Source organism: Diplotaxodon limnothrissa, linkage group LG23 (genome assembly GCF_057381915.1).
Source record: "Diplotaxodon limnothrissa isolate DT_005_m linkage group LG23, D_limnothrissa_male_GT1.1, whole genome shotgun sequence".
NCBI classification, from domain to species: Eukaryota; Metazoa; Chordata; class Actinopteri; order Cichliformes; family Cichlidae; genus Diplotaxodon; species Diplotaxodon limnothrissa.
Window position 1 is genome coordinate 15,125,398 of NC_140617.1, and position 27,668 is coordinate 15,153,065.

Here is a 27,668-nt window from a genome sequence, read left to right on the forward strand (position 1 = left end):
GACAACTGAAGGAACAAACTGTAACATTACGGGCGATCGTGGCTCAAGAGTTGGTAGTTCGCCTTGTAATCCGAAGGTTGCTGGTTCGAGCCTGGGCTTGGACAGTCCCGGTCGGGCTACAATGTAGCTTGCCATCACCAGTGTGTGAATGGGTGGATGACTGGATGTGTAAAGCGCTATACAAATACAGGCCATTTACCATTAGGTTAACTCGTAGCAGGTCAGTCACATGACTGGGTATAAAATGAGCATCTTAGAGGGGAAGAGTGTCTCAGAAATGCTTGGGTAGAGGTTGACTAACCTACAAAAAAATTGTGGAACATTTTCAGAATAATGTTCCTCAGCATAAACTTATAAAGACTGAATATCTCATCACTGACAGTACATAAAGTTTTCATAAGATTTGAAGTATCTGGAGTATACTTAGTAGTAGAATAGTCGGGTGCTAAACTGGCCTACTTGCTTCCAACTCAGAACTTTTTGAACCTCATGAAATGAAAAATTGCAAATCATTGCATTTTGTTATGGTTTACTTTTTATACAGGTCTTATCGCTTTGCCAACACACACTCACTCACTGCTGTTCAGGTACAGCATGTTTCACACCATGGGACACAATATTTTCATGGTTTTTATATATATTTATGTAGAAATCTCAATAATTGCAATTTAGGTTAGGTGCAGTTTTTTACATTCTGAATAATCAAATGTTGCCCTCATGAATGACTTACGTTTTGAGAATACAATAAACATTATATATTCCTATATAACAAGTATCTACATAAATAATATGTAAAACAGCACTATAGTTATTAGAAAGTTTACCGTTTACTTTCATTCTCACATATATAGTGATTATACCGAGTCTATGCCCAGTGCTACATTATTCGTATTTATCAATTTTTCTCATGTACAGTACTGTACAGTGGCATCATAAACTCGGACTAATAATCCGGGATGGAACAATGACGTAAATGCTACTAAGGCGAGCTAGTTCATTTGCTGCCTTCACTGACTCCGGTAACTCAGTAGAAAACAGGTTTATATTTTCAGGTTTCTATTAACCGGATATTATAATGTATGCATATTTGAAACAAAAACAAAAAAACCTTTAGCTTTTTCAAAAGCAACAATTTTTATATGACACTGTGAACCACAATAAAATATGAAATATTTATCGATGGGTTTTCACTCTAACTTTTCATAATTATGTTTTTTTTTCTAAATGTGTTGAAATCTTCATATTCCTGCCATATATGCCCGCTCCAGTACGCGACCCTCCACCTTCTAGCTGTTTGATAATTCTAGGTTTTTCTCTTGCTAATGTCACTTTAGCATGCTTTCATTCTTTCTGTATTTATAATCACTTCTACTGTATAAAAGAAAATAGATTTCAAAATGTGGAGCTACATTCCATGTCTCTCATCTCTGAAGTATTCACCCAAACAAACCCGTCCATTCTTGTGTTTGTCTGTTTAGAAGAGGCTGTACGTGAATGCATCGTTTTCTTTAGCTAGGTAGCTTTTTAGGTGTACTGCGCATGTTCCGAAGCTTCCGGCTTGTCCACTCCTTTTTCGTTTGACAAACCGCGTCGTAGTGGGTGGCGAACAGCGTGTAGCAGTGATGTCAACAACATTGGTCAGTGGGTCAGCATATTCATTTATTTTATCCTTAACGAGCAGTTACCGAGCCTCGTGCTCGCAGGCAGCTATCGACTGGAGTTAATTTGTGCAGGTGTATTTTTTGACGAGGGTAGTTAAAGGTTAAAGGGGGTAGCTTACTGTTAACGGTAGCTCCTCGTAGCTAGCATGCTAGCAGCCAGAGGAAAATGAGATTGATTTGCTTACAGTACCAACTGGAGCCCACAGAGAACGAGGAAACACCTGAGCTAGAGCAGGTGAATTTGGGCTCCGTGTATTTAATTTTGTAAAAGGATTGCTTTATTGAGTATTAAACTTCACACAAACAGACACTGGTTAATATTTGCGGTGCTGGGTGTGTTTTCTGTTGGAAACACACGAAAGCAGGTATTTTACCATGGATAACATCATCATCCTTTTTAAGGGTACGGCTAAATAAATTTCTCGGTCACGTAACGTGGTGATTTTCTGTCGTTATTGCGGTCACCTCTTCCAGGTTTCATTGATTTCGCTAAACTTTGCTAACAGCGCCTCTTTGGATAGAAAAGGAAAGCGAATATGAGTCAGCGACTGTGGAGAAAGATGGTATTGCAGCATATGATTACGGAAAAAAAAGGTGAACGCAGTAGCCTTTTGTTGTCCTGGACTATGTGACAGCACTTGTCAGGTGATCCTTGTTGGTGTAGTTGTCACAGTTTGTGATGATCTGCCTCACTTTGTCATAGTGTGCACACAGCATGCCACTGGAAGATGTGGTTCCCATTCCACCAGAACACCTTTGAGTTCACAAGCTGAAGTGTGTCTTCCCTCTTGTCTCACTTTTAGAGAACATAACACACCATGATCACCAGTGAGGCAGCGAGACTCGAATTCCAGGTCAAAGAGCGCAAACACAAGGATCAGCTGAAGAGATGTTTATCTTCTGCTTTGTCTGCAGACCTGAACAGGTAAGGTGTCTGACACTGACTCATAAAGCTCAGTGTTAAAGGCTGGGCTTTGACACATGTGCAACAAGTTTTCATCCAGCTGTCCAAGGCAGTTCCGAGCTGTCAAAGGATAAAAATTGACCAGTTCTTGTGTCCAGTAATGTGAACTTGTAGAAAGAGCTGATTAAATCAAACAAAAAAACACCACTTTTAGCTTAATTAATTCAATATCAGATTTTGCAAAGAAAGAGAATCTTCAATTTAAGATTGAGAAAAACAGGGAAAGAAAATGTCACTGCAGTACTTCACTTTTCAGGTAAAGTGTAAACCTATCCCAGCTGCCATAACGCGAGAGGCTGGGTACACATTAGACAGTTCATCAGTCTGTCACAGGGCTATCACATAGAGGCATTCAGCGATTCATACTTAAGTTCACACCTGCACCCCGTTTATAATCACCAATTAATCTGATCCCACTGCCTGCCTTTGGACTGTGGGAGAAAGCTGAAGTATCTGGGGAGAACTAGGGCTGTGCGATATGACCAAAATCTCATATCCCGATATTTGAATTCTATCATCCAGATAACGATATAAATCACAAAAATGTAACATTTTCTGTAAATTCTGTGACTCTCTGGCAGCTCGACTTGCGGGAAGTGTTTCCAGCTAGGCGTCGCGTACCTGGAGTCCAGTGTTTTAACAATGTATGAAACTATATATTTTTAGACATAAGTTGTAACGGCCGCCGTTTTCTTTGTATTTATTACACGGTGTGCTGCAGGGAAAAGCCTGTTCTAACGTTTGAGTCTAAGGTTTATTTTTTAGCACCTGGTGTCTTTTTTTTTTTACTTCTCATCCGTAAATAATCTGCTCTTTCACGTGATTCAGTTTATTTTGAAAAGTCTCAACAGGATCTTGAGCTTTATTGTGAAAGGTTTATGTGGAACATAAACAAGCGGACACGCGATGGTGTTACCATCGTTGTTGCTAACCACAACGCGTAAAAACAGGCGCTTGTCCGTCTGTAGTGTGGTTATATTAAATATAAGAGAAAGAGAGAACTTTAAGAAATTAATATAGCCACTACAGTGACCATCAAAACAGTGAAAAAATATTGCCATAAACAGTTTATTTTGCGACACCACAAAACAAACAATAGCATAAAATGAAACGATAGACTTTTTATATTGTCATCCGATATATATCATTATATCGAACAGCCCTAGGGAGAACCCATGCAGACATGAGGAAAACATGCAAACTCCACACAGAAGGGCCCTGTCCAGATAGCAGATTTGAACCCAGGACCTTCCTTTAATGTGAAGCAACAGTGCTAACCACTATGCCACCTTTGTATGCTACTTAAAAAATATTTCTAAGATTTAATTAAAAGCTTCTAAAAAAGCAGCAAAATGTGGTTATAGAAAGTAAAGCTGAAGTTAAAATCTAGTGTCTGTACCTTAATAACCCAGGCTAGATTTTCTGAATGTTCAGTAACACACACACACACACACACACACTCATAGCATTTAAACCGATTGCACAGCCTGTCAGACAGCTTTATTGATTAAAGATTTGGTGTCACACTGAGATATTCATCACCATAACTGAGAAAAAAAACTTTTTAGCAGTAACTCCAGTGCTGTTCAAATGTTAAGAGTATAGAGCTGGTTTTCACTCCTGTATTCGTTCTTTCTTTGTGAAATAGTAACCCATGTCATCTGACATATTGTCAGTATTTCTTTGTCTGTTGGATGAAGGCGCCTGACATTTTCTTGTCTTTTTAACAAGCTTCATTGGCATATACGTTACCTACATGTACTTATCGACCATTTTGACACAGTCTAATAAATGATGTTGTTTCACAGCCAGTGCTCTTTTGAATCAGGCCAAGTTTTCCTTTGGGGGAAAAAAAAGATTGCTTTCCAAATGTCTCTTAAACGTGCTTGGCTCCATATTAGAGTTATAATAATAAGAAATGACAGAAGTGTATTTGTAAAAACCATAATTATTCATGATGTGTTAAAAGAACACAGAAGCAGAGGAATTATTGTTGAATAACCTCTAGAAGGTACAATGTTTACTATATTTACTTACTTTCAAACTTGCATTTAAGAAATGCCTGCCGTGGGTAGAGCTTTTCCTCAGATAATAGGATCAGTGGATCTGGAATAGAAAACTTGGTGCAAGCAAAGTTGCACTAGGTTTCACAGATAAATGGAAACTCTGGGATGTGGATCTCCTTGGTGCATGGGCAGCATTTCTAATCAAAGGGTAATACAAGTGGACACAGCACCGGAGTTTGAAGTCATAGTGTCACAGTTGGCCATCAGCTGACTGGTTTCTGGATCATTGGTTATTGAGGCTGAATGAGATGATAAGACCACCTCAGGACTCTGCTTGTGTTGTTCTCAAGTGGAAAAATGGGCCATCAGATGAATCTTCAGAGCCTTGGGCCTTTTCTTCATTGTCTCCTTTCTGTGTTTGTTTTTAAAGATCAATGAAATACGAAACTGTTTCCCAACTTTTGTTGTTTTATTTATTTTGTTAAACACCGCTGTTAAAGTGTTGTGATGTGTTTCCCCAGGCTACTGCAGGAGGAGCTGGAGGCTGATGTTTCTCTGTATGCTGGCTCTGGCTCGATCCGAGCACACAGAGCTGTATTGTTGGCCAGAGCTCCTGATGTCCTTCAGGGACAGACGCACAAAGATCCCATCATCATCCATCTGCCAGACTATGAGCTGTCTGGGCTCAAAGATTTCCTTAGGTAGGTCATTTCACTGAGTATACATGAAACCTTTGCTCTACATCTGCTTCCTTGTAGGGGTGTTATGAGACGGTAGTTATTCCCTGATGTGTTATCTTTGCTGCTTCAGTGTCTGTCTGACAGGGGGCGCCAAGTGCTCCATATTTATTCTGAAGCGCTGGTAATCTTGATTCAGTGAGCTCTGCAAATGCTGCAGCTATTGAATAATAAATTACACTGCTCATTTTCAAGTTCTTGCTGAGACGCACAAATAGCAAACTGAGTTTTAATCAAAGCCTTGCAGCGCAGGCTTTGATCCAATGAATGGAGTCTCATTAGCAAATTAAAATTAGGACAAGAAGCCTTCCTCTTACGACTGCACTGCCACAGAAATGAGAAGTCACTTTAAAACTTCTTTCCCAGCAGCACTACTTATTCTATTACCTAGTTCTGGAAGACGTTCTTAATAGTTAGACATAGCACTCTAAATAAGGTCATATAGAAACTGCTGCTACTGAAAGGGTTCAGCTTTGTTTTGTTTTTTCCTGCTATATGTGGTAGGTGGGAAGCAAAAGAGTGATGTTTTGTGGATGGTGAAATTTAAATGAAACCTCACACTAAACCTTATTACTAAAATGAATAAACTGCTCAGAAATCCTTATGAAAATGTCCACCGTTGTGGTGGTGCAGGAAAAAGTGATCTGTGCAGCAATGTCACCAAATTTGTTCAAATTTTAATTAAACTTAAACTCATCCTGTGTGTCATTTACAGTGTAGCTAAGCATGCTAGTTAAACAAAGAACTCTAAATTTTATATATTAATTCAGGAGATTAAGGGAAAGAAAGAGGTGGGGAGAAGCAGTATTTCTGGATGTTTATTTCAATTAGAAGACTCGTCAGAAGTCTTTTAAAATGTTTCGGTTATTTAAACAAGAAATAAGGACAGTGGCTGAAAAAACACAAAAAAATGGATAGGCAGAAAGAGAGGGAGAGATCACTATTCAACATGCTAAAAACATGAAAGAAAGAAAAAATGTTTCCTAGGCCAACATTAAGTACAGAATAACTCTTAATCACATCTATGATAAAAAATTATGTAACAACAACAGAAAGTTGATGCATACATAAACTGATAAAGTACAGAGGATATCTTATAGCACTGAACTGCACCTCAGTCTTATAGAGTGAGGACACGCAGCGAGGAGGGAGGCTCTCGTGATAGTCAGCTCCCTGTTTCTGCATCTGTTTGCACTAACTTAAAATAGTTAAAAACAAGTAAGGACAGTTGGTTGTTAGATTTGAATAGAGGAGATTACTAAAGCCTCATTCATTACACCAGCAAAAATGATACGTTTTCGATCTTTAAATGGCCACTGGGAGCAGCAGCAGTGAGCAAAAAATGAATATACTTTCAAGCATGTGGCTAAAAATTTGCATTTAGCTGGTAACACCTAGGCAAGGTTATTATAGTGAAATAAAACAAAATGAGGTGTGAAAAAACATTTTACTCGCTGATATTATATTGTTTATACACTAAAATAAGTATATATAGGAATGTCTTAAGTTGTAGTGTTTTATAGTTTGTTTAAATTTGTTATGTTTGCTTTGTTGCTTTTCTTTGAGACTCGCATGACAAGCAGTGTTGTGTCTGTATTATATTTCTGAACTTCAATTAAAAAAAAATTGAACCAAAATGAGCAGATCTCATTTAAGTGATTAAGTGATTACACCATCCAGCTGACTTGGTAAGACGTAAAGAGTTTTTGTTTTTTCTTTGTTTTTGTTTGTTTGTTTTCTTTCTGGGGGAAACCACTCAGAAAATGTCTGCTTGGTTCGTTTTTCTTCCTCTTTTGTTGTTTTGACTATGACCGTGACTCAAACTGATACAATAACACAATACCCAGAGCAGAGCAATCGCCTTTCAGAAGGTGTTAGGGCAGAGGTCTGGCCTGCTAGCCTCTTTATTAAATGCTTCACTGAGCAGGAACAGCAAATTCGGCACACTTTAGATCGCCTAGCTGCGTCAGATGAGACTGTCATTTTAATATGTATGAAAGATTCTTAATTAAATTTAGTCTTTCTCCCCTGCAGGCGAGTGTACACAGCAGACCAGAGCATGCGCTCGGCTCCAATAATCCCAGATGTTGAGGGCTCCGTGCCAGAAAGTACTCTGCCTGCTCCCGACACAGCAGACCTTCATAGATCCACTGAATCAGGTAAACAGATCCAGCCTCTTTTCCATGAAGGGTTTATTTCAAGTTATGTGACGGCTCAGCTGCTCAGCAACTCTCCCGCCTCCACTTTCTTCCCATTATGTTATCTCAGCCATAATCCACTTAAGAGCTAATCGCTTTGAGATCCCTGTTGTTGTTGGTAATTACAGCATGGCCATGCTGTGGTTAGTTCATGATTTTACTCTGCTTTTATATTTTACAGTATTTTTAACTTGGTTTACTGAGAGCTATCTCATATACACACATTCTGTGTGTGGTCTCAGCAGATTAATATAAGCCTAAAGCTTTCCTCTTTTTTTTCCACCCTCCACTTCCTGTCCTTCCTCATTATCCTTCTCAACTCGTGTGCAGATGCTGTTGTTCTCGAGCCAGCCTCTGGCCTCGGAGCTGACCTGCTGGATCTGTACCAAAGGGGAGAGCAGTGTGACATTACTATCCAAGTAGCAGATCAGGTCTTTTCCTGCCACAGGTAGATCTATTCATGGCAACATTTTCAGCCATCTGTATCCAAACACTGGGAATAAAAAACGTTTTTTTGTAGCTCAATTTACAATTATTTCTAAGCTTATATGATCATATACAGAAATTACCCTTTTTTCACCGTAACTCAAAACGTGTAAAATTATATGCAGTTTGAAGGAAAACAAGCAAAGATTAAACCACTGGGCGGTGTTATATGAATGAAAAAGTGAGGTGACACTGTAAGACACAGTTAAGTTAATTCAGGTCATTTCACTGAATTAGAGTTAGCCAAAAATCGGTGCAGTATTTGGATCGGATATTGTTTGATTCTGACTCAGAAGGCTGAATTGGGCTGAGCTACGTAGTGTCTGTTTTATTCTTTGTTCATTACACCACAGAGCAGCAGCAGCAGTTCACTAATGGCTGGCTTGAGAGCTAACATAGTATGGAAGAAGGTAATACAATTTAGAGGTATTTCACATCTGCTACCCCAGCAGCTTTGCTTTGTCTCTTTGCAGCTGTTTTAACTGCAAACTCCAACCAAGTGACTGAAAGCTCTGACCATGGTGCTTTCTTTGTCAGCTCCTCTCTTTCTCCATATGTTTGGTTTCAAATTTTTGGGAAGCTTAATGTTATTACTCGTTACCTGTCTCTTGTCAGCTGTTCCCCACAGGTGAGGCTGGAAAGGAAACAACTAGGATGACCATAAAATAGTATGCAGTAAAGACTCACTGAGCTCAAATAAAACTCGAGCAAATATTTTTGTTGAATAACATGAATTAGTTCATGTTGTCCTTCATCTTTGTCTGATGTAATTTGTTCTTTTAATAATAATTACCAGTCCAATGTTCAGTCCAGCAATATTGAAGTCAAGCCTGATGTTACCTCACACATAAAGGAACAATTTATAGTTTCTTGATCAGAGTGAGGAACGCAGCTTATGGACTTACTACAAGTATTTGATGGGTAGTCAGTATTAGCAGTATCCAAAAACCAAAGTATAGGTATTGTTTTGAGGCTGAAAAAATTGCCTTGGTATATCTTTATTTGCCTTATTATGTTCTTTGTTTCCTCTGATAAATTTCCCATAGATTCTCTAAGTGTTATGTGTTGATGGGATTGAATTTAAAGCGCCTACGTGTGGTTTCCATTTAATCTTGGTTATTTTTTGGTTCACAAAACATCGGAGGCAGCGCCTCACTTCAGCACATCACAGACACATTTATCAGATGTTAAACAATAAAGCGCTTGTTGACTCATGCAAATGTGAAGCAGCGGTGGTGGGCGGTCATTCAGCAGTGCAGAGGTTGTAGTAGCTATGGAGACAGGATTTTCCCAGCTCCTGCTCAGGGGACCCATTAGCCATAAAAAGCTCAGCAGAGAGGAGAAGCTGGGCTCTTTTTCTTTTTGTTGTTCTTTTTTTTGGGGGGGGGGGCTTTCTGTGTGGAGTTTGCCCGCTTGGTGTTCTCTGGATACTCCAGCTTCTTATGGCATGTCCAAAAACATGCATGCTCAGTCAGCTGGTGATTCTTAATTGGCTAAAGGTGTAAATCTGAAAGTGAATGGGTGTCTGTTTCTGTCTGTTAGCCTTGTGATGGACTGGGGACCTGACCAGGGTGTACCCTGCCTCTTGCCTAATGAACACATGGGATAAGCTCACCATGACCCTGGATTTAATGAGTGGTGAAGAAAATGGATTAACTGTTAGAGTTCAGCTGTAGTCAACCAAAAATATTTGAACCCCTCAAACTGTACCTACTGTTAAACCAATTGACTGATGACATATCTTTACCTTAACAAAATCTGCCAGAAGCATTTGTGAAACAAACTGCCTGCTATCCTATTTAGCCTAAGAAAATCAAAGTCATTAATTAAATGTGTGGTTTACCACATTTAGACTTTATTTTACATGCCACTAATATTTGATAAACGCTGCCATAAGACAAGAAAGAAAGCAATGTGGACTCAAGGGTGTACAGTAAAAAAGGAATTTATAGAAAAATCTCTGTGTCTTTAATGCCTTTTATAAATATTCTAGTCTGGTGTATTTTTACACCAGTGATGGTACAGTGAGGTCAGAGAGAATAAAAATAGCCTTTAAAGATTCAAGAAAACGCAATTTCTTTTATTTTATTTTTTTCTTCTTGCTTGTCACTTCAAAGCTGCTTAAGTGCAAACAATTTCAGTTGCAAATGATGTGAAGAATAAATGGTAGGTGGCTCTCTGACATGCAGCTGTCTGCTTTATTGGGTTTCTAGGGCAATCCTGTGTGCACGATCTCAGTACTTCCGAGCAATGCTTAGCGGGAGCTGGATGGAGAGCTCCAGACAGTGCATCACTCTGCAAGGGTAAGGCCAGTACATCAGCATCATGTAGCAGCAGGACATAGAGATCAATAATACACCTCCACTTCTGGTCTAACGTTATTTCTGAACTGTGCAGTTGCATATAGAGCATTAATTATTCATGTATTGCTACAGAGGTGGCTCTGCACTGTATGTGGTTTCACTCACAATGCCATGTTTAACTCCACACTTCAAAAACAGACACAGCCAGTGTGCTGTCAGTGAAATCTCATATAGTTGGCTCAGATTTCAACCAAGCAAAGTTGGAATGTTTCCTCTGCAAGGCACATAAATGTCTTCTCATCCTTTTCCTCCTGAAGAGCCCCCGCTACCACCCGCCCACTCAGCATCACCATCACCACTCGCATTCTCCTTCTTTCAGAATGACAGAGGCAAATGAAGCCCATTTTTCCCTCCGGGGAGAGACGTGTCACACACCTCAGCATTACTGATCTAAGGGTAACGGGGAAGACAGAAATCAGAATAGAGTGCCTGCACATGTAGGGGAACCTGTGAGGCCCGTATATTGCACATGGATCGAGTGCTGCATGATAAATTGATTTTTATTTACTGGCTTATTTGGCTTTATAGCCAAAGAAATGTGCATAGATTGAGAATATTAGAGTGAGATCTGGGGCAGTTTCGTTTGTTAACCTCCAATTCAAGGCTTATAAAGAGTTTGTTTTAATCTTTTTAGCTTGGGGCCAGATGAGATGGAAATCTTGCTTCAGTTCATGTATGGAGCCATTGTGGATCTGCCCAGAAGAGCCAGTGCCAGGTATTGTATGTACAGGGAACTGACAGAAATAAAACTCAGAACCAAGAAAAGATGCTGACGTGGATGTGGTGTCTGTTGTTCCACAGTCAGGTGGTGCTGGCTGCAGACATGCTGGGTTTGGAGGGGCTGAAAGATGTAGTGGAAATGGTTCTGACCCGAGACTACTGCCGCTTCTTCCCTAAGGTGAGCTATTGACAAGCAGAGTACTTTGATGGATGGCTTTCATGGACTTGAATGAAAATGTCATTAAAACCAGCATGTCGTTGAAGTTTGATTTTTCAGATACGTTGAATTTATGATCACACGGCAAAAAATAGTTTCAGCCTTCACACACAATCTTCACACAGTCATGTGTCTTCAATGGCCTCAGAAAAGTCCCTAGTTCTAATGCAGGATGTGTCCTTTTTTAATGTACATAATAGTATGTGGCATCATGGATTTAAAAAAAGAAAAAAGTTTTTGTGGTCTCCACACATTTAGCTTTACGTGTCCTTAGAAAATCTCTTCAAAAAGGTAATCATCTCTTGTTTTCTTTAGTCTCTCAGTACTGAATGCTACTGCATCCTAAATGAAACGGTTTGAAAGCATTTTATATATTTGTATTGCTGTTTGGTTTTTTTTCTTGTCTGTGTGCGGTTGCAGCCAGCTGATGGAGTTCAGAGAACAGTCCTTGAGTGCCTCTCTTTCACACATGCCTTAGGTCTTCAAAACCTCCATATGCAGTGTAAGCGGTAAGTGTCTGCACTCAGCACCGTTTGGGCAATTTAACAAGACTCCCACACTTTTGGAAGCTTTCTTACGGCTTACAAATGCATATACTCACAAGGTTTCAGAACCCAGAGGGTGAAGCATCTCTCCAAAGAATGGACTGCTGTGTCTTCTTAGCCTGGGCCTGGCTGGAGTCTATTCAGTGCAGATGTCCAACTCCAGAGTAGCAAATCACACGTATAGACTCGAAGGTTCCCGCAATGGTGTTTCAGTGTTGATCCATCGTGGTGTCTGTTAATGCCAAAACTCTCAAACTTAGAATCAGTCAATATGAGATTTTGTTTGTGGCTTAGCTCACCTCTTTGGCTTTGTTTCTCGTCCTGAGATTTGTTTGAGACTACAACTACACAGCATTCATTTGACAGATCTTTTGCTGATTGGAGTTATTCTAAATAAAGTAGTTCTTTATTTAGCTCTTTCTTTATTTGTTACAAAGTTTATTTTCAGTTTTGATTCATTGTTTACTTTTGATGCTTCTAATTGAGCTATGGCTTCGAGTGATCCAGAGCACTGCCTTCTTAGGACCTTCACCGAGCTGTGCTTGACGCCAAGAAAACAGGAATTTGACTTGTGACTTTTTCACAAATTTATCTCATAATTTATCTCATAATTGCCAATGCATCATTCATAACTCTCATAGGAGTTAGACCTATGCACAGGATACGTAATACCAGGGGACCTGGGATAATTTTTAATTATTGCAAACAAATATGTGATATTTGTCCCATGCTAGGCTTGTGTATTTATAATTTCAGTGTAAGTTACCAACCTCTAAATATTAATGCTGTGTGAATTGATGTCTGGGTGTCTACATTTTTTGTTCTGATTCTGTGCTTCCCATTACAGAGCCTTTCATGGCGTGTTTCAAACTACCACAGTGCTCAGTAAAGACGTTTACTTTGGCAACCAATGAAGCAATCACATCATCACATGAGAGTGAATGAATTTTGCTTCAGTGGAACAATGAAGCTCAAAGAAATCCGGTGTTTTGCACCAAAACAAAACACCAGTTTTACAGCAGATATTACATATTTTCATTCTGCTCTCGGATTTTATACACTTCACATGCGATGCGCATCTAAGTCTTTTTTTTTTTTCAGTTTCGCATCTGATACTACTGCACACTGTGGTGTTGCACTCTGCAGTGAGTGGGCAAGAATCGTGTGAATGTAGGTCAGAGGAATCTGATGTGTTGAGGGAGGCTGTGAGCTGGCTGTGATGGGTCTTATTTGAAGTGGTGTGTGTAGATGTAAGTTGTGGGGAGGAGGGGCTGCCCTTACCCTGTTGTGTCTATTTAGTCTGATGAGTCACGCGACTGGGATGGTGAACCGAACAGTGCTGTTCTCTGCAGCAGTGCGTTACCAAGCCTCTCATGCTCACTCAGTCATTCATTGTTTTTTTCTTCCCTCAAGCAACACGCTGCTGGCTGATACTCAGAGCCTCAGGGTTACGGTGCAGAGAAATTATTTAGGAATAAGTGATAGAATTGCTGAAATGAAAATTAGCCATCCTATTAATCTCTAATATGTCATTTTAGGTGGGTTGCAGAGCATTTTGTGAAAGTCTGGTGTGAGAGGAACTTCTCCCTGTTGCCACCTGAACTCCACAGAGCCTGCCTAACAGCTGTAACTGAAACAATGGTAAGTCTGTCCCTCCCAGAGTCTGCAGCTGTAATTATTCATATAATAGATGGTCATAAAGTATCATCAAGCCGTGTTGTTTGGGGGTTTTTTTTTCACAGGAAGGAAATTTGAACATGATCTAATTAAAGATGACCTTTATTAAATTCTTGGTTATTAATGGGTGGGTGATTGAAGAGTATGATGCAGACAGATGGGGAGTGAGCCAGCCTTTTTATTGATAATTGAGTCGTGAGCCTGTCTTACATCACTGGGGGGATATATTGCTCATGCTTGCCAAGTACTGGGATTCTGTGCTGGCCAAGAGTGGTTGCACAATGCGGGGGAATTCCTCAATTGATCAATAGGTCCTGGGCAGGAGTAAAAGAGTTTTGTATGGAGTTGTGCTCATTCAGCTTTAATTTGTTTTGTCACGTAGCAAGAGTTTCTTTAGCTTATAGATATTTCCATGCAGACTGTGCAGAACGCCGTGACCATGCTCTGTAGAACTGAGCAGCTGATTGGCTCTCTCCCTGAAGTCAAGTGGGCCCAACAGGTGAGAAGCCTGGCCACAGAGCTGCAGGAGGAGAGCTTGCGTGTCATTGTGCAGCACTTCCCCAAAGTCACCGACACTCAGGCTTTCAAGGACCTTTGCATAGTGAGTTGGTGAAGTAGCCATACAAATACACTTTGATTTATTATGATCGTCTGGAAATGTAACAAGAAGCAGCCCCCATATTTATCTCTATGTCTGATTGCGTTACAGAGAGAAGAGTTTACTAGAGAGCCCACGCTGTTAAGGAAGCTTTGTTCAGCCATCAGGGAAGGTGTGACTGTGGATAACTGCTGTGACCTTTTCACTGCTGTGCACTCGCTTTGCGAAGATGACTTTGAGGAGGATTTTTGCATGGAGAGGCGATTGCAACAACTAGAGGAGGTGAAATGAGTCACAATTCTATTATATTACTGTATCACATCTGTGTATGCAGTTAAATGAAACTTCCTTGCTTAGTTCAGTCCATGTAGATCTGTAACATTAATTACAATCAAAGGTGGGTAATAGTAAGTCACCTAGACCACCTGAAAAAGCAAGCAAGAAAATTTTAGTTCACCCAGGATATGTTACGCCAATATTTTTGTTGACAAGTTATTAAGCAAACATTATTTTACCCTCGTATTTAATAATCTGTTAAATCAGCAACATTATAGGAGGACTAAATATTCTAACATTGTGTTTTATTAATGTACGACACCACTTAACTGTTGGTTCTTAGATTTTTCGCAGCCACTTTAAGTGGTAGGTAATGGGGGAGCACATGGAAACAACCCTCATAAAAAGGCAAGGTGGAAAATGAGAGACAAACAGATGATGTTACAGGATTTTAACGTGCAACATGGATGTTGCATTTAGCCTTTGTCAGCAAAAACTTATACAAACATACGTTACCACTTTCTGTACAATCAGCTGGATGTTGACCTGCAGGCAAAGAAGGCTACTGGTGGTAGCACTGCTAATGTTAGCTATGTTTAGCAAACTAACCTGTGTGGAGTGTTTCACGTGCCACAAAATGTGGGTTATTGGTTAAATATTTGTTGACACATGTGAGTCATGAGTTGAAATAGTTTTCAAATATACACACAATAGTTAATCTTGTCAGTCAAAATGTTCTCAGTTTTGAGATTCTTCCTTTTTAGGAAATTAGTCGCCAGAAGCATCCTTCATATTCTCTGCTTCTGTCGAAGTGTAAATGCTTGCACACAGATGCTACCACCTCATGGAGAACTACACGTGTGACAGTTTCTGCTTGGTTGAGTGTTGGTGAACTTACATGTACTCCTAGTAATCTCCTAGCATCTTTCACCAAGGACAGAAGGCTTGTAACATTCATCCTGTGCATCCAGTGTTTATTTATTTATTATAATTTGCAGTTTGTTTGGTTTTTTTGTACTCACTTCACCTTTTCTCTTTAATTTTACCCAGCACAAGAGGTGTGGGGCTACAATGAAAGTTTCATGCGAAAGTTTACACAGCCTTTTTGGATTTAAATCAGGAGGACTAATGATATTACACAAAATACAATGCAAAGACTGAAACATCTAAGATGTAAGGAGGAAAATATTCATTAAAAGCATTTGGCCTGGAATACTTTGATGTCTTTAAACGGACTCAACAGTTATTAAAATTAACCTAAGGTCTGTAGATAGAGAGCACAGATGTCTGAGCAAAGCACTGACTTTGCTTATCCTGTGCAAATGCACTGTACAAAACACACTCTTAATCCTGTGACTTTTGGACATTTGGTGAAATATTTTACAATATTTTTAATTAAAAAAAATTACAGACATGACAGATTAAACATTTCTAGAGGCCCCTTGTAATATGTTTTCTATACAAAAGGAACTAAAATGGAAAAAATGTGGATTCTAATTCTGAGTTATTGGATGAGCAAGTATAGAAATAGTGGCATGTAATGTGTCACTGTTTATTTAAAGGGACTAATAAAACCATTCAAACAGGGACGTTAAGCTTGTGAGAGGACTTTCAGGAGAAAGTGACCTGGCTGAACATGTCAAAGCACATAACCCCTCTAAATACTGTACAGTACGGCACAATGGATTAAGCAGAGGGAGACTGTGACGTGTAACCCTCACTAATCTGCGTAGCCTGTGTATCTGCCAGAGAAGGGTATGTGTTGTGGGTAAGGCGGAAGAGGTGGAGATCGCTCCTCCCTGCTTGTCCAGCCTTGTTTTTTTTTTTTAGAATCAAGCGAGGAAAAAGGAGTGTCCGCATCAGCCCGTGACATCACAGATTTCTCTCAAGGGAGCCCAAGTTGATTCTGCAACAGAGACGGGGAAGGAGAGGGAGGGGGCAGATTCAGCGAGCAAAGGGAGAAGGGAGGGGGTATTTGTTGCCATGGAGAAGGGTTCTTGAAGCAGCTGCTGATTCGCTTGTGCTTTAGCGCACCCCTTCCATTCTTCTCCTCCCTCTCTCCTCTGTATTACCGCCAGCCGTTCAGGCAAGAGATTTGTGCGCTACGCGGCCGGCTCTGGACCTTCCTGCTTCAGACGTTTTACGCGGTTCGCCACACGCAGGGATGGGAGACTCTATCATCCAAACACAGAGAGAGGATACTGGCAGGTAAATAATTTTATTCCATTTATGGGACCTATTATATCCAGGCACACAGAAGGTTCTTAATGCGGTGTGTGGATGTAAGTGGTTTTTTTTTTTTTCTTTTTTTCACTCTCCCTAACCCAGCCTAGTGCTGAGGCAGTGGTTCTGCATCATCAGAGAGGAACCAAAGCTCCGAAGCATATGCTGTTGGCTGATTTAATACTTCTTGGCTTCTTTCTGCACTGTAACCTGGCCACTGCTAACCAATTTATTGTCTAGCCAGGGCTCTTTTCTACACATTTAAGCTATATTTTAACAGTGTTTGACAGATGTGTGCACAGCAGTATGGTAAAGGCACCAGATACGCCATGCTTGTTTTTTAATGGGTGTGAATGAAAGGCTGGATTCCTGTTTTTTGTCGGTCTGCACTGCTTTGCACGTACTAATAATACACTGCTTTCTTAGAAGTGTGTTGAAATGTACTGCATGAATAATATATTTGGCTGGTGTCGGTGTGTGATTATTACTGCTATATTTCTTGCCTATTGCAATCAGAATTCACTCTTGCATGCAAACATAACAAATGCACTTTTGGCAAATAGAGTAAATTTGACTTCGCTTTAATTTTTAGCAATATTAGATATGAAGTATAGAAATGGCCATCCTCTGTCTGGACGAATGCTTACCAGACACAGGTGACCCCATCAGTCCACTGATTTAATGTTTGTTTCTTTAGTGGTAAACATAGGGTGTGGAAACAGGAATTTGTGAATGAACAGAATGGCTGCTTTAGCTCAGATAACGAACGGGACATCAGGACGGTGTCATTTACAAAAAAAGAAAATGGTTCCACCTTTTCATCTGTGTTATGCTCAGATTTGAATATTGGCAGAATCCTGATTGGCTTATTGAAATGAACTTGATTTCATCCTTTTTTTTTTTTTTGACAGATGCGATTGATAAAGGGGACAGTCGAAGACTTGGAAAAAAGCCTGTATTCACTAGTTCACAGGTAATAATTTTAAATGGTTTGTTTCCTCATTTAAGGTCCTTTTTTATTTATTGTGGTTGTTATTAAGGACTCTGAGTTTTATGATTGCGAGGCTGCTTTAGCTCAGAGAAAAGTTGTGGCCTGTCTGTTGCATGCCATATGTCATCATGGCTTTACCCTCACAGGAGAAGGATACCGTATGAAAAGAACAGCAGATGTGTCGATAAGATAAGCTGATTGAGGCATTTCAGATAGACATTGCCAAGAGTGGTTAGGAGCAGTGGAGCTGCTGAAGATTTTCAGGAGGTGGTTTGAAGCAGTGCGAAGAGGAATGTTCAGCTGATAGATTCTGAGTGAAAAAAGACATAGAGATACATAATAGAATTCATAGCTTAGCTCTAACTATAGAGTGCTCAGGCGGCTGTCTAGATCTGAGTTGATAGATGGCATTGTTTCTAATGGTATGCTCTAGTGTTCCGTAGGAAACTCTAATATGATTTACTTTCTTAAGGCAGCGCTCTGTTTTGTGGCTTATTAATTCACTTCAGTAATACTGTTACATAACTAATGTGCTTTTTTCCCCTGCAGTCAAGGGCTATAAAATGCCCTTCATCTGCACCTGAGAGTCCTCCTGTTCATAGGACCCAGCGGGTGTCTGTAAACAGAAATCCTTCCTCTCGCAGTGCTGCATCAGTCATGAAGTCTGATGGACTTGGGGCAGCTAACAAACCAGGGGATGGTCAAACATCCAAGGCAAAGAATGTGAAGAAACCAGCAGACAGAGGTGTAGCAGCAAAAGCAAAGACAGCATCAGCTGGGGTGCCAGTTGTCAATGGCACGGGAGCTGCGGGAGCTAGACATGATATAGCCAGTGCCAATGGCCCCAGAAGCTCTCCTGGGGCTAAAGAGCATGAAAAGAAGCCAAATCCAGGTGCAAGGCCTAAAACCTCTCCCACAGGCGGCACATCTGCAAGCCAAACAGCAGGAACGAAAGCTCAAAAGAGCTCAGCAGGAAAGGCTGACAACACTGCTGGCACCACCCAAGCCCAGCCCAACACTTCATCTACATCAGGCAGTGCATCTCCAGAGAACTGTGCCAGCAGCCCTCGCAATGACACCCACTCTGTTCCAGGTTCACATTCTTTATTGACTTCTTTACATTCTGACTGACACCAGTTACTGTATAGTACATCACAGCAGCCAGGCTGAAGTGTTAGTGAGTCAGCTCACTGACACTTCAGGGATAAAACTGTAGCTGAAATATGAAGGGGCCTCCAGACTAATTAGTATGATCAAAGTGGCGTTGTGGCCAGGAGGGATTTTGTGGAAGACAAGGGCAGTGTCATGTATGAATGTTGATTCATGAGGAAACAAAGTGCATGTGCCTGTCCTTGGAAACAAAACAGCAGAGGTCAAAGCCCTTTACAGCTGTCACACAGGGTGGTGTGACTGATTATTTGAGCTTTTTTTTACTGAGTGAAGCTTTAAAGAGTTGATATCAGTGTTCACAGCTCAACTGGGCCTCAACTGGTACAAATGCAGCATGTGTCCCCCTGTACTCCACCCTGAAAGCAACTGCCTGTAATGTGAGCTTAAGCGCTAAGAGCACCTACATTAGGCCACCTTTCTATTATTTCCTTCTACTCTCTTGTTTTTTTAAATATAGTTGGAGGGATGAAATTAGTGCACTCACAAACTTCTGCTTGCAGCAGTTCTGCATGTGATCCATGTTCTTTGTTTTAGGCGCAAAGCCCAAACACCAGGCCAAGGCAGTAACCAAATCCCCAATGACAAAAGCTCCTCAGAGATCAGATGCAACAAAGACTAGCAGGTGAGTTTAACTCTAGCATTGCAGCACTTAATATGTTAATATATTCAGTCAAATGCTAATGGTTACATTTACCCCTTAGATGTTCCCATTTGGGGGCTTAGTATCAAATGACATTCAAGTAAAGTTTTAATATGTTAAATGGACTGTATCTTGTATCTTTTTTCTCCTCTAACTGAGCACTCAAAGCACTTTTTACTCACTCACTCAATCATGGTCAAACAATCATGCAATGCTTTATTCTTTATCTTTAAGTGCATGCACCAACTCATGCACTGATGGAAGCATAGGGAGCAATTTGGTCCCAAGGACCCTTAAATGGTAAATGGTAAATGGCCTGTATTTATATAGCGCTTTACTAGTCCCTAAGGACCCCAAAGCGCTTTACATATCCAGTCATCCACCCATTCACACACACATTCACACACTGGTGATGGCAAGCTACATTGTAGCCACAGCCACCCTGGGGCGCACTGACAGAGGCGAGGCTGCCGGGCACTGGCGCCACCGGGCCCTCTGACCACCACCAGTAGGCAACGGGTGAAGTGTCTTGCCCAAGGACACAACGACCGAGACTGTCCAAGCCGGGGCTCGAACCGGCAACCTTCCGATTACAAGGCGAACTCCCAACTCTTAAGCCACGATGAGACTGAGCGAGTGTCTGCTGGATGTGCTTATTTTACAAATTACATTTAATATACATGAACACAAAATTCTCTGCACTCTCACACCTCTATTTGGGTGACTGAGTTACATAAGATGACCCACTCCACCTCCTGAGCCACAGCCAGCTGTTTACTTGAAGGGTTTGGGAAACAAACAGTCACTTCCTTTTGTATTTTGGTTGCTAATAACTTTCTGTAAATAAGCAGCTTTAAAAGAAAAGTGTAATAGACAACGCTCTTCTATAACTCAAATTTCTGTGACCAAAAAAACCCCACTTTTGCCACCTGCAGTACTGGAAATATGTCAGAAGGTCAAAAACAACTCAGTCACCCAAATAGAGGTGTGAGAGTGCAGAGAATTTTGTGTTCATGTATATTAAACGTAATTTGTAAAATAAGCACATCCAGCAGACACTCGCTCAGTCTCATTGGTTTCAAGCAGTCAGTATGTAGAAAACCAAACATGCATGAGACCGCATGTTTAGCAATGTAAATCTAGGGCAATTAAGATGTGCACTGCAGCACACTATTGCCTTATTTATTTCTTTTTTTTTTTTAGGTCACATGTGGCTGTCAGGAGGATAAAAGCAACTGTGTAGTGTATTCTGACAAGCCTGTTATGGGTCTTTCAAAGGTGTTAAAAATATCGGTTTCACAGTCAGCATCACCTGACGTCTGCATCACAAGGGAGCACATTAATATTTCATTGGCTCCCCAGAAAGAAACCAACAAATCTTTTTTTCTTCTTCCTTAGCCTGCAAATACTTGAAAAATATCTTTGTTGCATTTTTGGGTCCGTTTTGAGTTTTCATCTGAGTGTGGTGTGGGTGGTGGATTGTGGTAAATGGTTATCGCTAAATTGTCTTTTCACATAAATTTTTGTGAGAAAACTGATCGTTTTTTCTGTTTTTGCTGTTAGCAATCACAGCTATCAGAGGAAGCTTCTGTTTACCTCTGCTGTGTAAATTCTCTCCTAATATCTCAGCTAAAAAAGACATTTTGACCTTGAGCCCACAGCATGTCTCAGACTGTAAAATGTCCTCTGTGTTTGTGTTCCTGAAGTCTGACTTTGTTAAAAAGCCAAGAAAAACATCCTTCACAAGGACACGAAGTAACCACTAAAAGTTCCTTGGATTTATAGTCTGCTCATGTCTCAGAAGCTTGCCCTTGACCAAATTGGAGAAATAACATTGCTGCCCCCCACTGGTGTTAAATATTAATTCATGGTTTGTTTTTTTTTGCAGCTCTTCCTGTAAATATTTTTATGATGATATTGTCCCGGAGTGTTAATTAAGTATTTGTTTAAAAAAAATAATTTTCTCACATGGTTGTTTTTATTGCTTTGTCTGCCTGTTTCATCAGTCCATCCAAAAAAACTGGTGGGAGAGAAACTAGCAAATTAAAGACTGGTCCAGAAGAGAAAGTGGCCACTGCAGTGACAGCAGCAAGAGCAGATACCAAGGGAAGGAGCACACCAGATCACCATGGTGAAGTTTTAAAATCTTCTTAATTTGTCTGTCTTTACACCATTTGCATAGTATTAATGTTCTGTCCTTTTTTTTTTTCTTTAAGGCTCCAAACATGGATCCTCCATAAGAAAAACGGCTTCTCCCAGGAAAGAAGATGGCAAAGATCCTTCAAAACCATCAGCAACAGATAAAACAGTTAGTGAAACTCCTAAAAAGAAGATCACAAAACCCGTTTCAGCCACTGGAGTCTCTGCGAAGTCCAGTACTAAACCAGCAAAAGCCTCCTCAGCTCCTTCCAGGCAATCCTCAGTAGCAGCTGCCAAGTCTGGATCAAAGCCAAAAAGTACTACAGAGTTCTCTACAGAGAAATCTTCACCAAAAGCTGCAAGAACCTCTAAAACCTCCGCTACAGCTGCTGCTGCCTCCAAGCAATCAGAACCTAAAGGAAAAGAGGCAGGGAATAGTAAAAAGGCAGACTGCGAAACAGAGCCTGGTCCAAACGAAGGCTCTGGAGATGCTGTTGAGCAAAAAGATGTTGCACAGTTAGTACCCTCTGCTCAGCTTGCAGCACCTAGTACGCAGCCATCAAACCAGGATGGAGAAGAGTCACGTCATCTAGAGTCAAGCCCCAAGCAGAGTCTCCAGAAGTCTCAAGTACAGCTGGAAAACACTGCTGGTGGAGGAGACAAGACCAGTGATGCACCAGCAGCTAAAAACGCCACCCGTGTCAGTTCTCCAAAAGCAGACGTTTGTAAAAAAACTGAAGGCAGCAAAGTGAAACAGCCTCAAAGCAATGCCATCCCAGCTCACATCAGCGAAGATGTTCATGAGATCAGCTCGCCAAATCCCCCAAGAGACACTCAACAGCCCGTAGATAACCCCTGCAGTGTGGGAAGCACTGAAACCCCTGTAGAGGATTCTTGGAGCGGCATCCACCATCAGGTCAGCCCAGAATCCGAGACCGGCAGCACACACACCACTTCTTCTGACGACATCAAGCCCCGCTCAGAGGACTACGATGCAGGAGGTTCACAGGATGATGATTGCTCCAACGATAGAGGCGTGTCCAAGTGTGGCACCATGCGTTGTCACGACTTCTTGGGTCGCAGCAGCAGTGACACCAGCACGCCGGAAGAGTTGAAGATGTATGAAGGTGGGGCTGGGTTGAGAGTGGAGGTCCGCCTGCGTGGGAGAGAAGCGGAGACCACCAGCGAGGAAGAGGGAGTAAGGCGACGCCCTCGTTCGTGGTTGCAAAGAGATGAGGTGCCAGTGGAGGAGGAGCACTCAGAAGTTGAGGCCACTGTGACTGTAAAAAGTGTCCCTGACCACCAGCTCTTCTCTTCTGAGGAAGAGGAAGATGAGGAGGAGGAGGAGGAAACAGAAGACGAGCGATCAGAAGTTGAAGTGATTCCAGGTCAGGGTCTGCCGCTGCCAACTGAACCCTCACCACACTTTCAGGGGATAGTCAACCTGGCTTTTGACGACGAAGGTGTGGACCAGGAGAACGAGCAACCAGACTATCAGTCATCTAACTTCCGTCGGTCAGTGTTGCTATCTGTTGATGAGTGCGAGGAGTTGGGCTCAGAGGAGGGCGGTGTCCAAACTCCACCTCAGCAGCAAGATGTGACTCCCTGTGATGTTTTTGATAATGACTCTTCTGCTCCTCAGTTCAGTAGCGCCCCTTTGAGTGACCAACAGAACCACCAGCCACATCATGTTGAAAACACAGGTATGAAGCACAAAAAACCTGAGGAGGACCAGGAAGAAAAATCTGTATTCCTTACAGAGATCCAGGACACCACGCAGAAGGAGGAAAATCACATCCAGGTAGACAGAGTGAAGTCCAGCTGTCCTCCCCTGGGCTCTGACACCAGAGATACGCCTCCCCAAGAACGCCCATGCCATCTGGATCTGCGTCACACTGAACAGTACAATGGAGGGATGAGCAAAAATTACTCCAATCCTTCAGAAAGCAAGAAAGCTGATTTACATCTAGACTTAAATGAGTCTCAGTTGACAGGGGACTCTCCTGTACATGCTGCACAATCTCCAGCAGGTAATGTATGATCTCCGGATCCTTCCTAGACCCCAAATCCAAACCCATCTTATCCCCCCACTCTCCATCAGTGAAGGTATATTTTATCCCCACAGGATTCATTTACTTTTACTTTAATTCCTTTACCTTACTTACTTCCAGTATATACCTTACCCCACCTTCAGAAAAAAAGGATATTACAAAGTGTACTAGTTTAGTAACTAGTAACAAATAGAAGTTCAAATTCAAATAAAATCTATAGTCATAATTCTTTAATAGCTAAATACGTTCTCTCATCTCAGCCCTCTCATGTAGCTGGTGTGAATTTGAATTTGCAACATCAATATCCTTTTACAGATGGAAATTGGTCCCATCGAAACTACATCTTTTAACAACTGAACTACCTTTAGTTTGAGGCATGTAGGCTCAAACTCAGTTTACTCATCAAAGAGAAAAACAGTGTACATTTCATTAAAAATGATCATAAAATTGTATCTGCCTAAAATAATCTGCCTTGTTTCTGACAAGGCTTGTGACATAGGTTTTTCAATGCACTTTTATGTACATAAAAAATAAATTTTTTTATAATTTTTTTTCATTTCTTTTATGCAGTGGAAGAACCTTTGGCCGTTTTGAGCCACAGATAATTTGAAATAGCTGAAGGTGCTACATAAAGCATTTTAATACCAGTTTATCGATTCATTTTCTTTCGCTTGTATGATTCCTCGCACTATAAGACTATAGTTTAGTTGATCATTTTGTTATGCCAGTAATCAAGATATTTTTCATAAATCTCACTGGCTGCTGTATGAGAACATGCTGCTACAGCACCTGTTTTCTTTCTGACACTCTATTTGTGTTTGTTTTTCTGTTGGTGTCTTCTTAGGGATAAATTGCACTGTAGCATGTAGCTTGGCTTTTCCCCCCACATGGACACTTGTACTCCAATTCTAATTGTATTAAAAGCTCAAAAATGATAGAATCCAAATTATAAACCACAAAGGTTAAAATAAGCATTTTGTCTTGTTTAACTAAATTGCTTTCTAGCTGTATCCTTCCCGTTTTGACGGATATCAAGCAGCAACCTTCAGGGCTGAAAAATGTAGCCAGAGCAGAAGTGTTAAAAACAGTTCCTCTGATAATAACCACCTGAGGCTGACTCCAAAGTCACACCAGATCAGCTCCACTGTTGAATTGAAAATAACTCTGTTGCAGACTGTATAGTTTCTGTCTGTGTGAGTGAAATTTTAGTAATTTATTAGCCTGTTACTCAGCACTACCTAACAGGTGCAGTTTATTGATACAGCTTGCTAACCAAGCATACAACCATCAGCTGATAACTTGGCACTCCAAGTCTAAATATGTTCATCTCTTGCTCAAGAATCGATGATGAGATTTAGAAGTGCAATGAGTCCATTAACCAGTAGGTGGCATCACAGTGGCTACATCCAGCTTTTATTAGAGTATGATTTAGTATAACAGCGGTTTCTGAGCTCCACTGTTCCCCTGCAGGGTTGTTTTTTTTGTTGTTGTTTTTTGTTTTTTTAAAATAAAAGTACAAGTACTTAAAAAGAGGGAGAGGATTTAGCACAACATTATAACAATGACTGCTGCACTGAACAGTAGACATCCATCTTCTGAGCAAAAACATGGCAAAGAGACGCATTAAGAAAAACTAATGCATGGCGCATTGATTCACTTTCATGGTTGTCACAATGTTGCACTTAAGTGCTTCTACGCATGGAAACACCAGACTGTAATAAAAGATGTTCAATGTCTTATTACATGGAAACAGATTACCTCAAATCTTCAGTAAGACTGAGAATCATATGGGAGTGAAACTGCAGCGGAGTGATGTTTTATTTTGTTGTTCATAGATGATTTTATTTTTATTTTTTTGGTGTTAAAATGTTATACGTAGCACCTTTTCAAAATTGTAATCAGGTAAATTACTTGTTAGGGTTTTTTTTCTTTTCCTTTTTCTTCCAAATCTTTGGAGAGTAACTACCTGACTTAAAAGTCCAAATATACAAACTGTTTGTACAAAGTAGATGACACCAAACTGCCACTGCTGCTCAGAAAAGATTGTTATGCTAGGAAACGTTTCCCTGGCTTTTCTGTTTCTTTTTATTTGTATTCAAGATTGTACCTCTTTCTGACTTTTGTTTACCTTTTTTTCAATTTTGCACAGCACACATGCATGCCGTTGTTGAAATTGCTTTATCATTATCAGCACCATCCTTTATTTATGTTTTATATTTTGATTTTTCCATCATCTTCCATCATACCCAGTAGACCTGTGTCTAGACACGTAGAGGTCCATCTTTTAAGGAAAGTGTTTTGTTGTCTATACACTTCTGTTCAGTAGGTTTTGTGTAGTGTCAGTAGCCTCCTCTGTAACGTACATAACGTGTGTCTAGAGCAGTCTTCATTGTCCTGCCATGTCTCTCTTTTTTCACTATCATATTCCTGAAAAAGAAGTCCTGCTGCACCACTTCCAAGGGTTTATCCCTATGCAACCATGAAATATTTTGTAATTATCAGTCTTTTGCCATTTTTGTAATTTGTTAAAAGTAGAGAAGACAGAGAATGTCTAAAGAAACATGGTGTTATGCCATCTTTTGTGCAACTAAGTAAAAGCATTGTTGCTCGCATTTCGGTTTCTGTGACAGTATTTAAGTCTGTTTCTTACGTCTGCCTGCACGTGAATATCAAAACATATCACTGTTACTTTCTGGCAAATGCAAAGCTCACTGGTGCTGGTAGTGCATGGCTTACTTTGTTTGAACAGGTGGATAAAGAGATGCATCCTGCAAAGCAAACCTCTGTACATTACCTTCAAAGCAACTGTTTGCCTTTTGACGTGCATATCTAAAGTGATGAGTGAGTTTTGAACTGATGAACTTGAAATTTGTGGTGATAATCATATGTGATCATCAGTATCACTGCTCGCTCACTGTGTTGTCGTCACCTGACATCACTACGGGGTTTTGTGGGGTTTGTTTGTTTGTTTTTTTGTTGTTGTGTGTTTTAAAGGGAACAGTTGCATTAAGGGTAAATTTTCTGTCATGTTTTTTTTTTTATATTTTTTTTATTTTAGTTTGCAGCGATTAGTCTCTGATTTGAGTAAAAGACCTGTGCAGGAATGATTCAGTTTGTCATTGTGCAGTATTGTCAATTGTTTTTAGGGGACATTGGTTGTGACAGATTGGATCAAAGCTGCAAACATGACCGCCGACCATCCAAAGCCCTGTCCCCCATTTACGAGATGGATGTGGGGGAAGCTATTGAGCACTTTTCGGACAAGGACAGGAATGTTAAACGGCAAGCAGAGGAAGAAAAGCAAACAGGGGATGGGGATAAAAGCAGCGATTTTGCCGAGCGGGACTGGAGCCTGCTCAAGCAGCTCCTGACAGACCACGCGTCCAATTTGGGTGTCATAAACCCTGTACCTGAGGAGCTCAACCTGGCCCAGTATCTTATCAAGCAGACTCTGTCTCTGTCACGTGACTGTCTGGACTCGCAGGCTTTCCTGTCCCCAGAGAAGGAGACCTTCAAACGTTGGGCGGAGCTTATCTCACCCATGGAGGACTCCTCCACTAGCATTACTGTAACCAGCTTCTCCCCAGAAGATGCTGCTTCTCCACAGGGAGAGTGGACCATCGTGGAGCTAGAAACACATCACTGACTTCAGAGGAGAGCCCTGCCGGACAGTTGACGCCTTCTGTTTGAACTGAATGTCATTACGTTGATTTTTGTCTTATTTTATTATAATTTAAAATATCATTTTGTCTCTGTTCTTATGACTGGTGTCTTTTGTTGGACTCTACGGAACTCTGGATTCTGTTTATTTGCATTCCTTATAGTGCCCTTATTGGGCTGTTTCTCAACACAAACAGGCTTGTTATGCATGCTGACATTTTTGTATGTTTGACTGTTTCATTGGTGTTGCTTCAGAAGCTCTAGAAAAGAATAAGGGTCAGAACTATATTTCCTTTTCAGAAAAATCCTTTGTTGACAGTCTTCTAATTATAATAAGAACTGAATT

The 27,668-nt window shown here is 40.7% G+C and overlaps 1 protein-coding gene across 1 annotated transcript; it reads left to right on the plus strand.

The window, feature by feature from the left end:
• The first annotated feature begins 1,592 nt into the window (after positions 1–1,592).
• Positions 1,593–27,462, plus strand: btbd8 (BTB domain containing 8). Its single transcript, XM_085348151.1, has 19 exons — positions 1,593–1,637; positions 2,465–2,586; positions 5,153–5,332; positions 7,403–7,527; positions 7,897–8,014; positions 10,266–10,355; positions 11,050–11,130; positions 11,217–11,313; positions 11,773–11,861; positions 13,436–13,538; positions 13,993–14,175; positions 14,284–14,454; positions 16,527–16,656; positions 17,583–17,644; positions 18,212–18,755; positions 19,367–19,454; positions 21,479–21,603; positions 21,689–23,641; positions 26,809–27,462. The coding sequence occupies exons 2-19, from the start codon at positions 2,480–2,482 to the stop codon at positions 27,306–27,308; spliced, it is 4,746 nt and encodes a 1,581-aa protein (XP_085204277.1). The 5' UTR covers positions 1,593–1,637; positions 2,465–2,479; the 3' UTR covers positions 27,309–27,462.
• Positions 27,463–27,668: the final 206 nt, after the last annotated feature.

Coding starts and splice junctions, on each gene's coding strand:
- btbd8 (XM_085348151.1), top strand. CDS start 2,480: ATGATCACCAGTGAGGCAGCGAGACTCGAATTCCAGGTCAAAGAGCGC. Junction 2,587..5,152: donor TTGTCTGCAGACCTGAACAG/GTAAGGTGTCTG, acceptor GTGTTTCCCCAG/GCTACTGCAGGAGGAGCTGG. Junction 14,176..14,283: donor CTTTCAAGGACCTTTGCATA/GTGAGTTGGTGA, acceptor ATTGCGTTACAG/AGAGAAGAGTTTACTAGAGA.